Source organism: Coffea arabica, chromosome 6c (assembly GCF_036785885.1).
Source record: "Coffea arabica cultivar ET-39 chromosome 6c, Coffea Arabica ET-39 HiFi, whole genome shotgun sequence".
In the NCBI taxonomy this organism is placed as follows: Eukaryota; Viridiplantae; Streptophyta; class Magnoliopsida; order Gentianales; family Rubiaceae; genus Coffea; species Coffea arabica.
In genome coordinates, this window is record NC_092320.1 from 63,014,098 (window position 1) to 63,026,249 (window position 12,152).

The 12,152-nt window shown below is 35.3% G+C and overlaps 1 protein-coding gene across 3 annotated transcripts; it reads right to left on the bottom strand.

Annotated features, from left to right (window-relative positions):
- Positions 1-2,257: 2,257 nt before the first annotated feature.
- LOC113695245 (probable protein S-acyltransferase 3) lies at positions 2,258-9,284 on the bottom strand. Of its 3 annotated transcripts, XM_072054022.1 has the most exons (7): positions 8,575-9,284; positions 7,392-7,571; positions 7,002-7,310; positions 5,118-5,339; positions 3,221-3,449; positions 2,974-3,082; positions 2,258-2,631 (listed from the first exon to the last, which is right to left on the bottom strand). In XM_072054022.1, exons 1-6 carry the CDS (start codon positions 8,668-8,670, stop codon positions 2,976-2,978), a joined length of 1,143 nt encoding a protein of 380 aa, XP_071910123.1. In that variant the 5' UTR covers positions 8,671-9,284; the 3' UTR covers positions 2,258-2,631; positions 2,974-2,975. The 3 variants fall into 3 exon arrangements, with proteins under 3 accessions (XP_071910123.1, XP_027070064.1, XP_027070065.1); XM_027214263.2 differs by having other exon boundaries at positions 2,974-3,449; positions 8,575-9,283; XM_027214264.2 differs by lacking the exon at positions 5,118-5,339 and having other exon boundaries at positions 2,974-3,449.
- Between the last annotated feature and the right edge of the window lie 2,868 nt (positions 9,285-12,152).

Below are 12,152 nucleotides of genomic sequence, written 5' to 3' on the forward strand. Positions count from 1 at the left end.
ACTAAAAATTTTAGATTGGTTTACTCCTACTAGAAACAAGAGTACTAATTTGATCACACTAGTTAATTATATAATCACATTCTCTTGATTAATTTCAATTGAAAAAAGGTTTGACCGGTCTTTTTGTAGAGCCCAAGTGGGAGTGGGATGGAAGGCCTAATTTCTGATGGAGGCCCAATGTATTTATATTCTCTAGGCCGGTTTTAAATTACGGTCATTTATTAAAAAATATGTTGGTACCTAATAAAAATTTTAATATAAAAAAAAAGTATTTAAATATTTTTAAATATATTATTTGGATACATTAGTTTACTAAGTATTTATTATTATATTAAAAAAGGTTGGTAGTACTCCATCGCCGAAGGTAGATAGCACTACTTAATTTGATCATCAGTCATCATCTCCACAGAACAAGGCAAAACATTTGATTTATGTGTGTGAGCGGGTTGTTGGGTTCGACCGGCCAACGTGCTGGCACGCCATCATTTTTCTTTTATTAACGTGTGTCAAGTTCAACTTCGTCAGTTTCATCTTGCTCCTGCTCTCTCTCTCTCTCTATATTTGTCGATACGATAAATTATCCTATGCTAAGGGGAGGGAAGGACTCGAAGAGGTCAAAGGTAACTCAGAGAAGATTGAATCACCATCGAACTAGACGAGTGGACTACGCATCCGTCTGAATTTTTTTAAACAGAATCACTTCTAATACGGCAAATGGGTGCTACCAGTCCAAAGGCTAGTCGTTTGTTCTTTCTCTCCCTGTCTCTCCTATAGATGTTAATTAATAATGTCGCGTTCAGACGATGAATTTCATGTCTCAGAACAAAACCACTTCCAACAACTATTTGGATTTTAAAAGGGAAAGAGGCGCTCTTATTCATTTATCTTAGTAGTATTCTTTTCGTCCAATTGAAAATGTCATACTTTCCATTTCGGGATATTCCAAAACAGTTATCATGTTGAAAAAAATCAAAGTACATTTTAGTCTTTCTTTCCAATACCGCTCTTCTTTCTAATCATATACATGTTACCGTTCAAATTTAAATCTTGAATTTATGGGAATAATATTAGAAAAAGAAGCACAAACATCACAATCAAATCACTATTATTAAAAAATTGAATTTTCCAAATACGACTAAATAAATTGGATGGAGGGAGTATATCCTAAGAAAAATAAAACAAAAAACTAAAACAGCGGGAGTGGGGTTGGTTGGTTAACTTGTGTTCTGTACTGTAGATACTCAAAAAATCCAAATGAAGCATCTTTGATTTTAATTCATTAGGAATAGGAGTAAATTAAATTAGATTAGATGTGCCGTTACATTAAAAAAAAAAAAAAAAACATCTTTGATTTAGTAGTAGTAGTAGTTTATGGTTAAGTAGGTACAGGTACAACAGCACGTCTCAGCCCATATCAATCATCCATATTTATTCGATTCCAAGACAAAGCTTCCAAGCCTTCCTTTGCTTTCAAATTCTACTGGTACTAGTACTTTGTTCAGAAATGGACATTTTCTTTGCAGTTAGCTCCAAATAAATTTTCCTCTTTTTTTTTTTTTTAAACAAAATTTTTTTTGGGTGTACGATACGACAGTCTTTTGCGTCCACCTAATAATCTAACAGAATGAGCTTCTACATTAGTATCAGGTCCAACCTAATGTATCAGTTTGCTCCCTGTTTATAACCACTGGGGACGCACCTATATCAGCCCAGCCCAAGAGCTTCAGGCTACGTTCTCATTCGGGACCCGACAACATTTATTCCCTCTATTAAACTCGGATCGGACAGCGACTCCCGGCTTAACTACTGGGGATTGGCGATCAATCGGTTGGATCGTCGTTAAAAATTGGCTGATATGAGCATTATGTCATAACTATTTTATATTTCTATAAGTTTCAAAAATATTGAAATTAAGTTCTTGATTATATTCGATCAATCATAAAAAATGTTTGAAAAAAAATTAGACTTGCAATCAAATACACGCCTAATAATTATACATGCAAATGTAAATTCATGACTAAAATATGTCCATTCTCCTAAATTGCTTGAAAAATTAAATTAAAACAAATTAATGCAAGTCGAAATCATTGATGCTAAATTGATAAGATCATGGAAACGAAAGCATTTTGATTTAGAGGTCATTCAGAAGAGCAAATGATATTTGGTATTTACACTAATTAGGTGGCGTTTTCTTATTTCTATTAATGAATGAAAGCGTTACAATTTATGTAATTCAAATAATGTTTGGGAAAAAGAAGAAAGAAAAGTTTGAGAACTAGGTAAAAAAAAAAAAAAGGAAAAAAAGGAAAACGAAACGAACAAGAAAGAAAAAAGAATATAAAAACATGTCGTTACCAAACAGTTTACCAGAAGGTGGCCTCACTTCTCTTTTTTTTTTTTTTTTTAACATATAAGAGCATCCTTTATACGAAGTCCAAACAATCAACTATTACGTACGTACCCCTTCTGCTTTCCATCATCATCTTTCTCGTGCACTTTGTCCCTCCTACACCCACACATCAAGAAGGCAATAAGCCAATAAGAAGGCAACCCTACTTGCCTTGGCCATTCTCACAAACAGCCATCATATGAGACGAGTTACACCTGCCCCCATAGATTATCCATTCATACCTGAAAAATGATACCACAAAGGTCGACTGTAAGTACTATTGGATCATAAGAATCAAAAAGATTACATGCCAAATAGTAAGATTCTCTTAGATGACAAAGAACATTAGCAAGCTTTTCCTCTATAGCTAGGCTGGTGTAAATAATGCCTAGACAAGCTAAGCAAAGGTCTCACTCAGGGGAAAATATTGCAGAAATTATATAATTTTGCTGGTGAGAGACCTCAGCAGAGCATGAAGATAGGAATTTAGTTTGTTCATGACACTGCTTTATTGCATCTTAAACCAATCAGGCATACAAAGAAAGTGGTGAATATTTTTGAAAAACAAAAGGGAAGCAGAATACCTCTATCTTTGAAGAACTGCTGATGAAGCCCTCTGGGAGCTGTTGTCAGACCTATCATCATCTGTGGAACATTCTTCATTCCTGGCTCTCCACTGTGGGTCTTTCAATTCTTGAGCATTAGCAAAGAGAAAGGAATCAAATTTAATATTTTCACCTCCCTCCTTCTTCAAGCTATCACTAATGCCATTATAATCAATCTTCTCCAGAATGTCTGGAAGAGGGAAAGGGCTATCCTTGCTAAGTTTACCTCCCATTTCTATGTCAATGATGGCCTTAGGATTGATAGTATCCCCACAAAATTTATGAGATATGGATCCCCTGTATGTATCATCTTCTTCAGTCACCACCCATTCTCGAAAATTCACTAGCGCTGGTGGAGCCCTAGAGAGAAAGATTTCTCTCAAGTTCCTGATTATTCCCCGATTGAACGGGTTTTCCTTCTTATCATAGCGGTAACGGAAGTTCTCATATGTGGTCTGTTAACAAACCTGAATCAGACCTAATGCACACATTCATTTTCTTCTTCAATGGAGAAGAACATATTGATACTGGGCATAGTTAGAGAAAGTAGTACTGTATCTCAAAGACATGCCATCCATACAGCTAAAAGTGAATTTGGCTTTTAAGATATAACACAAATGTAGACGTAGATTAATTAGAAAGTGGGAGTGTTCACTGACATTAAAAATGTCATTTCTTCAAGAAATAACAATACCAAAACACAATTCAAGACTAAAGGAAAATTAAAGTCACAAGAGAATGAAACAGGAAAAAGGCCTGCTGTTTCTTAGCAACAAATCCTAACATGAACAACATAAAACCTCATGCATTTCCCCCCTCGGTTGCAGTTTCTTTACTTTTAACTGTTGCTGAGCTGCTAAAATCTAAAAGCATTCTTGTGATTCTCTTCTGGAATGGTACCATGTCCCATAGCTCAAAACATCATTAGCCTAATACTAGAACCATTCCCACTGATCGAAATGACAAACTAATCATGCCAACAATGGAGATGGTCTTTTTTTCCAACCTAAGTTCAATGTACATATGAGATTTCCTTTGGCCTTGAAAGCACTATCCTAGCTTGCTTCCTTTCGCAGGAGTCATAGAGCATTCAGGAGTGTGGACTTAGTGGACAGTGTGTATACAATGAACTTCTTGCTCCCATCACTTGCATGTGCTTTCTTATATCTGAAGGAACTGGCTATTCTTTCCAGGAAATCAATGAGTGTTTTTAAATGCCTTACTCCACAATACTTCTCAATCCACATCAATCAGTGTTTTTTAATTCTTTCTCAACCCACATCAATCAGTGTTTTTTAATTGCCTCACTCCACAATACCTCTCAATCCACATCAGTCAGTGTTTTTTAATTCTTTCTCAACCCACATCAATCAGTGTTTTTAATTGCCTCACTCTACAATACTTTTTATATTCCTCATTCTCGACATTTGCACTTGGTCACTGTCTAATTGGTGCTTTCAATGGTAGAAGTTGAACACGTTCAAACAATTTTCCTTCCCTTTTCTGGAAAACAATCTTTTTAAGCATTATCCAGTCTAGTCTTTCAACATCCATTTAACAATTTCAGATATGAAAACAAACCAAATACGAGTATTATCTATATCCAAAATTACACAGTTATACATTAAATTCCTTTTCTTCATTTTACAGTTAGAATCTTGAATGCAATGCATTCTCTTCTTTAAAAATAAACATGTGGTTCAGAAATCTTGATGCATAAATAGAAAACACAACAAAAGAAATGCATCAAATAGACCCAACTGTAAGCTATAAAACATCAGCCATTTAGGACAATAAAAAGCAATAAACAAATAATCTATCAAATTAGAGCATATAGAGATACTTGTTGAAGATAATTAACCATTTAACTTTCATAAGAGGCTTAATCCAGATAGTTTAGCAGAGGATAAAAGCTATACACAAGTGCAAAATATATGTCGTTCCTAACAAAGACAAGGACTTCTGCCTATATAGAGAGATACAACAATATGTATCACCACTAATGCATGTCAAGAAAATAAGGTTCAATTGTCATAGTAGCACTTTGACTCGAAGCAGATAATACTCGACTATGACTATCCTTAGTTCAAAAGAACATATAGTTAAAGAGGTTAGAGCAAAACCTGATTAGTGGACATAAGATAAAAGTGGAAAACACTAAGTCCACCAACGAACCAGACAGCAATAAAGCAATATACTATTAGAATGACTGATATGATATCCTCTGACATGCTCCGCCAAATGCTTCCTGGTTGCTTAATAATGTTCAACAACGAAAAGGTGAAGACATATGTGCACAAAGTTGTGGAAGTTGTAATGAACAGGATGAAGCACCGATAATTACGCTGCAACCAAGTCAACATTCAATTGGCAGGTTAATTACATCCAAGAACAGAAGAAGACAGCACTATAATGTTAGGGAAGAATCAAATGTCTTAAAAAATTTGAGAAAATTCTTGTTCAATGGTACATCAGAAAATGAAAAATTAGGGGGAAAAACAAAGCAAGTCAGGTGCTTGGTAAAGCAACAAAGCAAGTCAACAACAGTGTAAGATAATGTAGGAGGAAAAAAACACGTCCTATATTTGATGAATGAATCCACGTCCATCCAACCGGTTTCTTCTGGTAAAATAAGCATGCAAAGTTCACTTGTTTCTTGTGCTATCTGTTACTTCTCAATCAATGTTTCACAGTGCAAGTAGCATTTTGAACCATAAAAGCACATTCTAGTTTCCTGCAACAATTTGAATCTCTACACTTTCAAAAAGTGAAAGAATCCCATGATTAGTGTCAAAAGATCTTGAAGTCTTGACAGCAAAAAGTGTATGACTGCTTTGTTAAAAGGCAAAAAACTTCCATTGAAATGTAATATCCCTGGTGAACACTCTTACTAGTAAGGTGCACTTCTGAACACGTTTTAATACTTGCTTCTCTGTCTTTTAAGAAATGGCTACAAATCATATTCAAGCGGATTCAGAACTTCTTCGAATGCATTAGTTCCCTCTCAAATACCTAAGGCATTTGATTAATTGGACTTGATGAAAGCACCCTAATTGCATGAAGAGGAAATAATTTGAAAGTATACATGTTTTTAGTATGTTGAACTAAATAAGTACAAATTACAAAGAAGATAATACTCTTAATGTATAATGGAATATAATCAAGTTAGTAAATTACTAATTTTCTTGATACATGAATAAAAATTCAAATTGTAAGAATAATTCTAGGAAATTGCATGATTAAGTATGTGAAAATGATAACTCTAGAGCATTTATTTCAAGCTTGGAGGACTGATCAGCTTAAACTTCTTCACTATTGACTTGAATCCAAACAATGTGAAGATAATGTTCCTGTTGCCCAACTACTAAATTATTAAATAATTAAATGGTTGAAAGCACAAATCCATGCGAGAGGACCATATTTATTTGCCTTCCATATTCTAGTTTATCTTAGTAACTGTGAAAAGTTGAGATGAGTTATTCCTAATCAATGCAAATCACTTATCTCTTCCTTCTGGAAATAGCTATGGACAGAACCAATTATTCCTAACATATTCTAGTTCTACACGAAAATAAGGTCAAGTAAGATCTGCCAGAGGGTTCAATCAAAACTAAAGAGCTAGACACTTGGAAACCTATCACAATCATGATTAACTCCTTACTGCCACTGCCAAGGTAGTTACACAGAAAAAAAAAAAAAAAAAAAAAGAGTTTCACCAAATGACCACTCAACAATACAATGAACCATCAAAAAAGCTAGACAATCGAAAGCCTATCACAATCATGATTAGTACTCCTTACTGCCACTGCCATTGTAGTTACAAAGAGAAAAAAAGAGTTTAACCAAAATGACCACTCTAAAAGGACAACTAACCATCAATCTAATGTTATTGGAATGGAAAAGCTAAACGAGAAAAAGATGTACTTTAGAATGATGGATTAAATATTTGCAAGGCAAGTAAATGCATCTTAACCATCAATGTCAAAAGTTTAAGGTGCACAACTTACAATCCCAATACACTGACCCACCCATGGACAGTGGTGATCGAACCTCTCAACACAGTTGTTGCAAATTGAGCAATGTGAAGCACGTGGTGGGCGATATAGTAAACAAGTGTCACAGTACTTGACTTTAACAGTCTGACCATGGACGAGCACATCCTTTGTTCTTGGTAATTTTATATCGGGAGTTGCACTACTTATCCACTCCATAGATGCTGAAGAGGAGGAAAATTGATCCTCTAATTCAGGAGGCCTGGAGTTCCTAGGAACTATTCCAGGATTTGTTCCAGATGTCATGAAGAGAAAAGTCAAATCCTGTATAAGTGGGATTAGTTTAGTTTGGGGTCCGTGTGACATAATATACTTTACGCAAAATGACACTATGATTCAGCCTACCAGTACTGTAAGGATGAATCCCACAAGAAGCACAATATGCCCATAAACATCATCAACTTCTGACAACCTCAGAAGCATTTTCATACAGAAGGTCAATGCAGGAGCCCCAATCAGGAAGGTAGATAAAAGAACTGATGACCCATCAGGACCAAAGATAAATCTCCCTCCACACAAGAATTTCTGAAATCAGAACAAGACGACATGATAATGTGCAGAATGGCAAATGTTTGTTCAACTTTTTCCCCCCTCTGAGAATGCAAAAATTTCATGAAAGCATGGAGGGGGTACATCTGAGATAAGAAAGAGAACTGAGTAAAAAGACAAACTACAATATAACTATTTTGCTACTTTAGAACTAATATCGAGAGCAGCTTAATTTTCACTAGTGCAAGAGATGTATCTTTAGACATTTAAAAATAGTAGAGTAGAAGGTGCTATGGCGTTTCAAGGCTTATGAAGACAATAACAAACAATCTGAATCAAAACGTACCATCCCTTAAAGTGACAATCTGTTTAGTATTTGTTTACACAGAAGACAGCTTATCACCAACTAACTGGATTGTGCCTATTAATATAAGCTCTAAATGCTGAGAGGAAGAGAAAAATAGCACCTAAAAAAAGGTTTGGCGTGAGGAAGCTTTTTTTTTTTTTTTTTTTTTTTTGAAGAGAGGGGGGGGGGGGGGGGGTGGGCAAGGAGAAAAGGAAGCGGAAGAGAAAGAAGCACGAGGCAAGGGACAGGTTCTCCTTATGCCAATAGAAAAAAGGACTAATGGAAATGCAGAGTATTGCAAAACATAAGAACTTGATTCAGAATTTCATCTGTGGCGGGAAGCCAAGTGATGGCAATTCTAAGCACTGTAATAAAACGTGCAAATGTGAACGAAACAGTTACGCATGAATTGGACAGCAAGTCAATGAACACTGAAGAAAAGATTGGGCAGATTACTAGTGCTTTACTGAACCTTTCCTCGAACGGCACTGTAGGATAACAAATTATCAAAGGGATTTCAAGCATCAGAAAGATTGTTTCGAACTAATGATCAAACTATTGCAGATAGAGAGTAGAAATGACAGATGAAAACATTGAACGTGCGATGTAGATGGTGTTTTTTTTTTTTTTTTGTGGGGTTGGGGGGGAGAGATGAAATGAAACAGCTAAACAAGGGGGATCATATTATCTTACATTTCGGCCCTTCCATACTTGATAAAGCCTTTTCTTGGGTTTGGCAGACGGAGGGTGGTGGTCATGCTCGTGCATGGAAGGTGGTGCTGCAGTCATGACACAGAATATCGTCCCGGTCTCTGGGGCCTTTTCTTTGGGGGGGCCGGGAGTGGGGAGGTGATCTGTCCGGATGATCAGATCTCCCCTCTTCTTCTAGAATCAAAGATTAAACAAAATATACATATGTAGGAAAAAAATGATATATCTATTGGTTGATAAGTTTACATGCAAAACAAAAAGTCTTGGCATGGGTGAATAGAGCGTCAGATTGAGGGAAAGCGGGCTAGCAGTGGTAAATGCATACGGGAGGGATTTGGAGATTCTCGGGAGATTGAAGGAAGAAGAAGAACAACAACAAATATCCAACCAACAAATCTCTCTCTCTCAGTGGTTCGTTCCACCGACCCAACCCCCCCGGTTGGCAAAATGACCCCTCCCCTGTGGTTTCTTTGTTTTCTTTTGAGGGAAATCTAATGATCTTCCGCTGCTGCTCTGCCCGAATGACCCCCTCCCAATGCCCAATCAATCACATCCCAGTCAGGCCACTCTCTCGTCTTAGCTTTCTCCTTTTTTGTGTTTTTTCCTGTCGCCTTGGATGTTGGAAGTTTCGCAACGGTCTCTTCTTTTTCTCTGTATTGCGTCTGATGTCAACCGCATTTTTCTCTCGGGACCCCAACGACACATTGCATTATTGCATACGCACCCACCATAGTAGATACCAGGTATACATACCTACTACTATTACTAGCAGTACATGCTTACCCCCGCTCTTTTTTTTTTTTTTTGGGATAATTTTAGAAACCTCCCCTGAGGTTTCTGACACTTTCACTGGCCCTCCCTGAAGTTTTAAAAATTATATTAACCTCCCTTATTAGAAATTTGAACCCCTTACTTACATAAGATATAGTGAAAGTACTACTTTGCCCTAAAACATTATGCATTATTACAAATAGATATTTGACAAAAATAATGGTTAGGGCACTAAATAAATAGGGTTAATTACATTTACCTCCCCTGAGGTTTGACCATATTACTAATCAATCCCTATAATTTATCCAAATAACGGTCTCACCCTTTGAATGATCAAACATTTAACAAAAACCCCCTTAATGCCGAAAATGCCCTTTTTGAGACCATATTGCATTAAAAAAAGAACATATTTTTATTTATTAACCTTCAAGTAATCCAAAAAAATAGAAAAAATTTTTGCTTATTATTTTATAAAAATCATATATTTACTTCCATAAATAGTTTTGAATTAATAATTATTTTAAATCTTAAAAATGAATATTAAAAATTAGATAAATTGAAAGAAAAATAAAAAAGAAGCAATTATTTTAAATCCTCAAGTATGGTTCGAATTTGTGGTTCAAGGCATGTTGCGGAGAGCACAAGACATGTTTTCCTCAATTTGAACCATACTCTAGGAATTTAAATAATTTCTTTTTTTTTATTTTTCTTTCAATTTATCTAATTTTTAATATTCATTTTTAAGATTTAAAATAATTATTGATTTAAAACTATTTATGGAAGCAAAGATATTGTTTTTATAAAATAATAAGCAAAAACTTTTTCCATTTTTTTGGATTGCTTCAGGATTAATAAAATAAAACTATGTTCTTTTTTAATGCAACATGGCCTCAATAAAGGCATTTTCGGCATTAAGGGGGTTTTTGTTAAATGTTTGATCATTCAAAGGGTGAGACCGTTATTTGGACAAATTACAGGAATTGATTGGTAATATGGTCAAACCTCATGGGAGATAAATGTAATTAACCCAAATAAATAAGATTAACTAATAAAAGCAAAAAAATGATTATTCCATCTCAAATTAGCAACCATATAATTACAATAACAAAAAATAGCATCAATTGCTATCCTAAGATTGAGCTAGTTTTTGTGATTGATATCACTTGACAATGGTCAGGACAGACAACCTTAGATAATTTGCATAGATAAGTTTTATGAGCAAGAGAAATAGAAGAAATTTCTGATTGACTTTATTTTGTTGGATCTTGTGTTCAGACAAAACTATTAATGCCTTTTGTGATTGATCTGTTGACTAAGACTTGCATATTTTCTGCACCAATACTCTTGCTTTCACCTCGTCATCTAAAATAAAAAGATTAATTTCTTTTTACCCAAATTTAGATGCTAATACTAATAATTTAATAGCATTATAGAGTTAGTTATGTCTTTTATATGTAGTTGCAAATGACACAAAATTATGGCCATTACAACTTGCACTGAGACTATTGTTGCTTCAGGTTATAGTTGCTACATCTTTTCAAATTTTACGTATATCTCTTGACTTTTATTGATTATTTTATTCTTTACTAAAACAACTTAAGTACAATTAGAAAGGGCATATATGAAAGAAAATTATCATCTCACTCCTCAAAATACTTTTTTAATAGTACTTTTTCTAAATTGGACTGATTTATTACCAAAACTTTAAGTTCAAGAGAGATGAGTATAATTTTATAAACCTCAAAAGAGATCAGTGAAAGTGTTAAAAACCTCAAAGGAGGGAGGACTCGAACAAGAAACCTCTTGCTTATGCTCCATCCCCCGTACCACTTCCCTACACACTTGTACTAGCATGTGTGGGATTATTGATGATAAAGGGTATTTCTGTCAAATTATCCCATTAAAAAAAAAGGTATCTTTTGTCAAATAATTCCTAAAACAAAAGTATTTTTGTTAATTATATAGCAGAAGAAATTGTTTCTACTCAAGTCCCAGAAACAAACCCAGGCCAAATTGAGTTCCCGACCGTCTACAACTACAATTCTGCTTCTTTGCGCCATATTTGGTTTGGTTTCCAAGCACAAGAAGTCATCCTCATCCACTCTTCCAAGATTGCTGGACTCCTGCTTAGTATTCAACTCCACGGGATGGGATATCATCAGACCAAGAATAAAGCTACTAATAGCTCCAATTGGTAACATTGGACCTCAGAATGGGCACCAAAATAACAAATCAAACCCCAACAAAAAAAAAAAAAAATTCGATGCCATCATAGCCTATACATCCAAGACAGACGAATATCAGACTCGAAACAACATGTTTAACCTCAAAAAGTCACCATAAAAGATGCCGAATGCTGAGGATTGGAAAACCTGTATTTTCCAGTCACCCTCACAGCTTCAGCTTGCCTCCCTATGCTCGTACGCAAACCACAATGTTTCTTCAGCAATCTGAGAGATACTCATCAACATACATGGCTCACGCCATCCTTTCTCGAGGTTATGGATCAAAACAAGCACAAACAAGAAAAGTACAAGACAATACCTCTCTACAAGCCTCTCATTTATCTACTTGCTATGCTGGAGATTTTCCCATTTCAACATCACAAGAACAAGTTATCCGCCACTTTAGCAAACCTTTGCTCTGACAAGGTGTGTTTCATTCGCAAGCAAATACACACTTCACAATTAGCCCTAGACCGAAAAAAAATTGTCATACACAGCAACTACTCTTCCGCCTTCTCCTCAACTAGTCAAATGCAAAGTCACATGCAAAGTACAAAAGGCCGA

Excerpts from the sequence above, each read along its gene's own strand:
- LOC113695245 (XM_027214263.2), bottom strand. The coding sequence starts at position 8,670 with ATGACTGCAGCACCACCTTCCATGCACGAGCATGACCACCACCCTCCG. Across the intron at positions 7,572-8,574 it reads AAGTATGGAAGGGCCGAAAT|AAATTCTTGTGTGGAGGGAG; the intron begins GTAAGATAATAT and ends TTCTGATTTCAG. Across the intron at positions 5,340-7,001 it reads TGGGTCAGTGTATTGGGATT|CGTAATTATCGGTGCTTCAT; the intron begins GTAAGTTGTGCA and ends ACTTGGTTGCAG.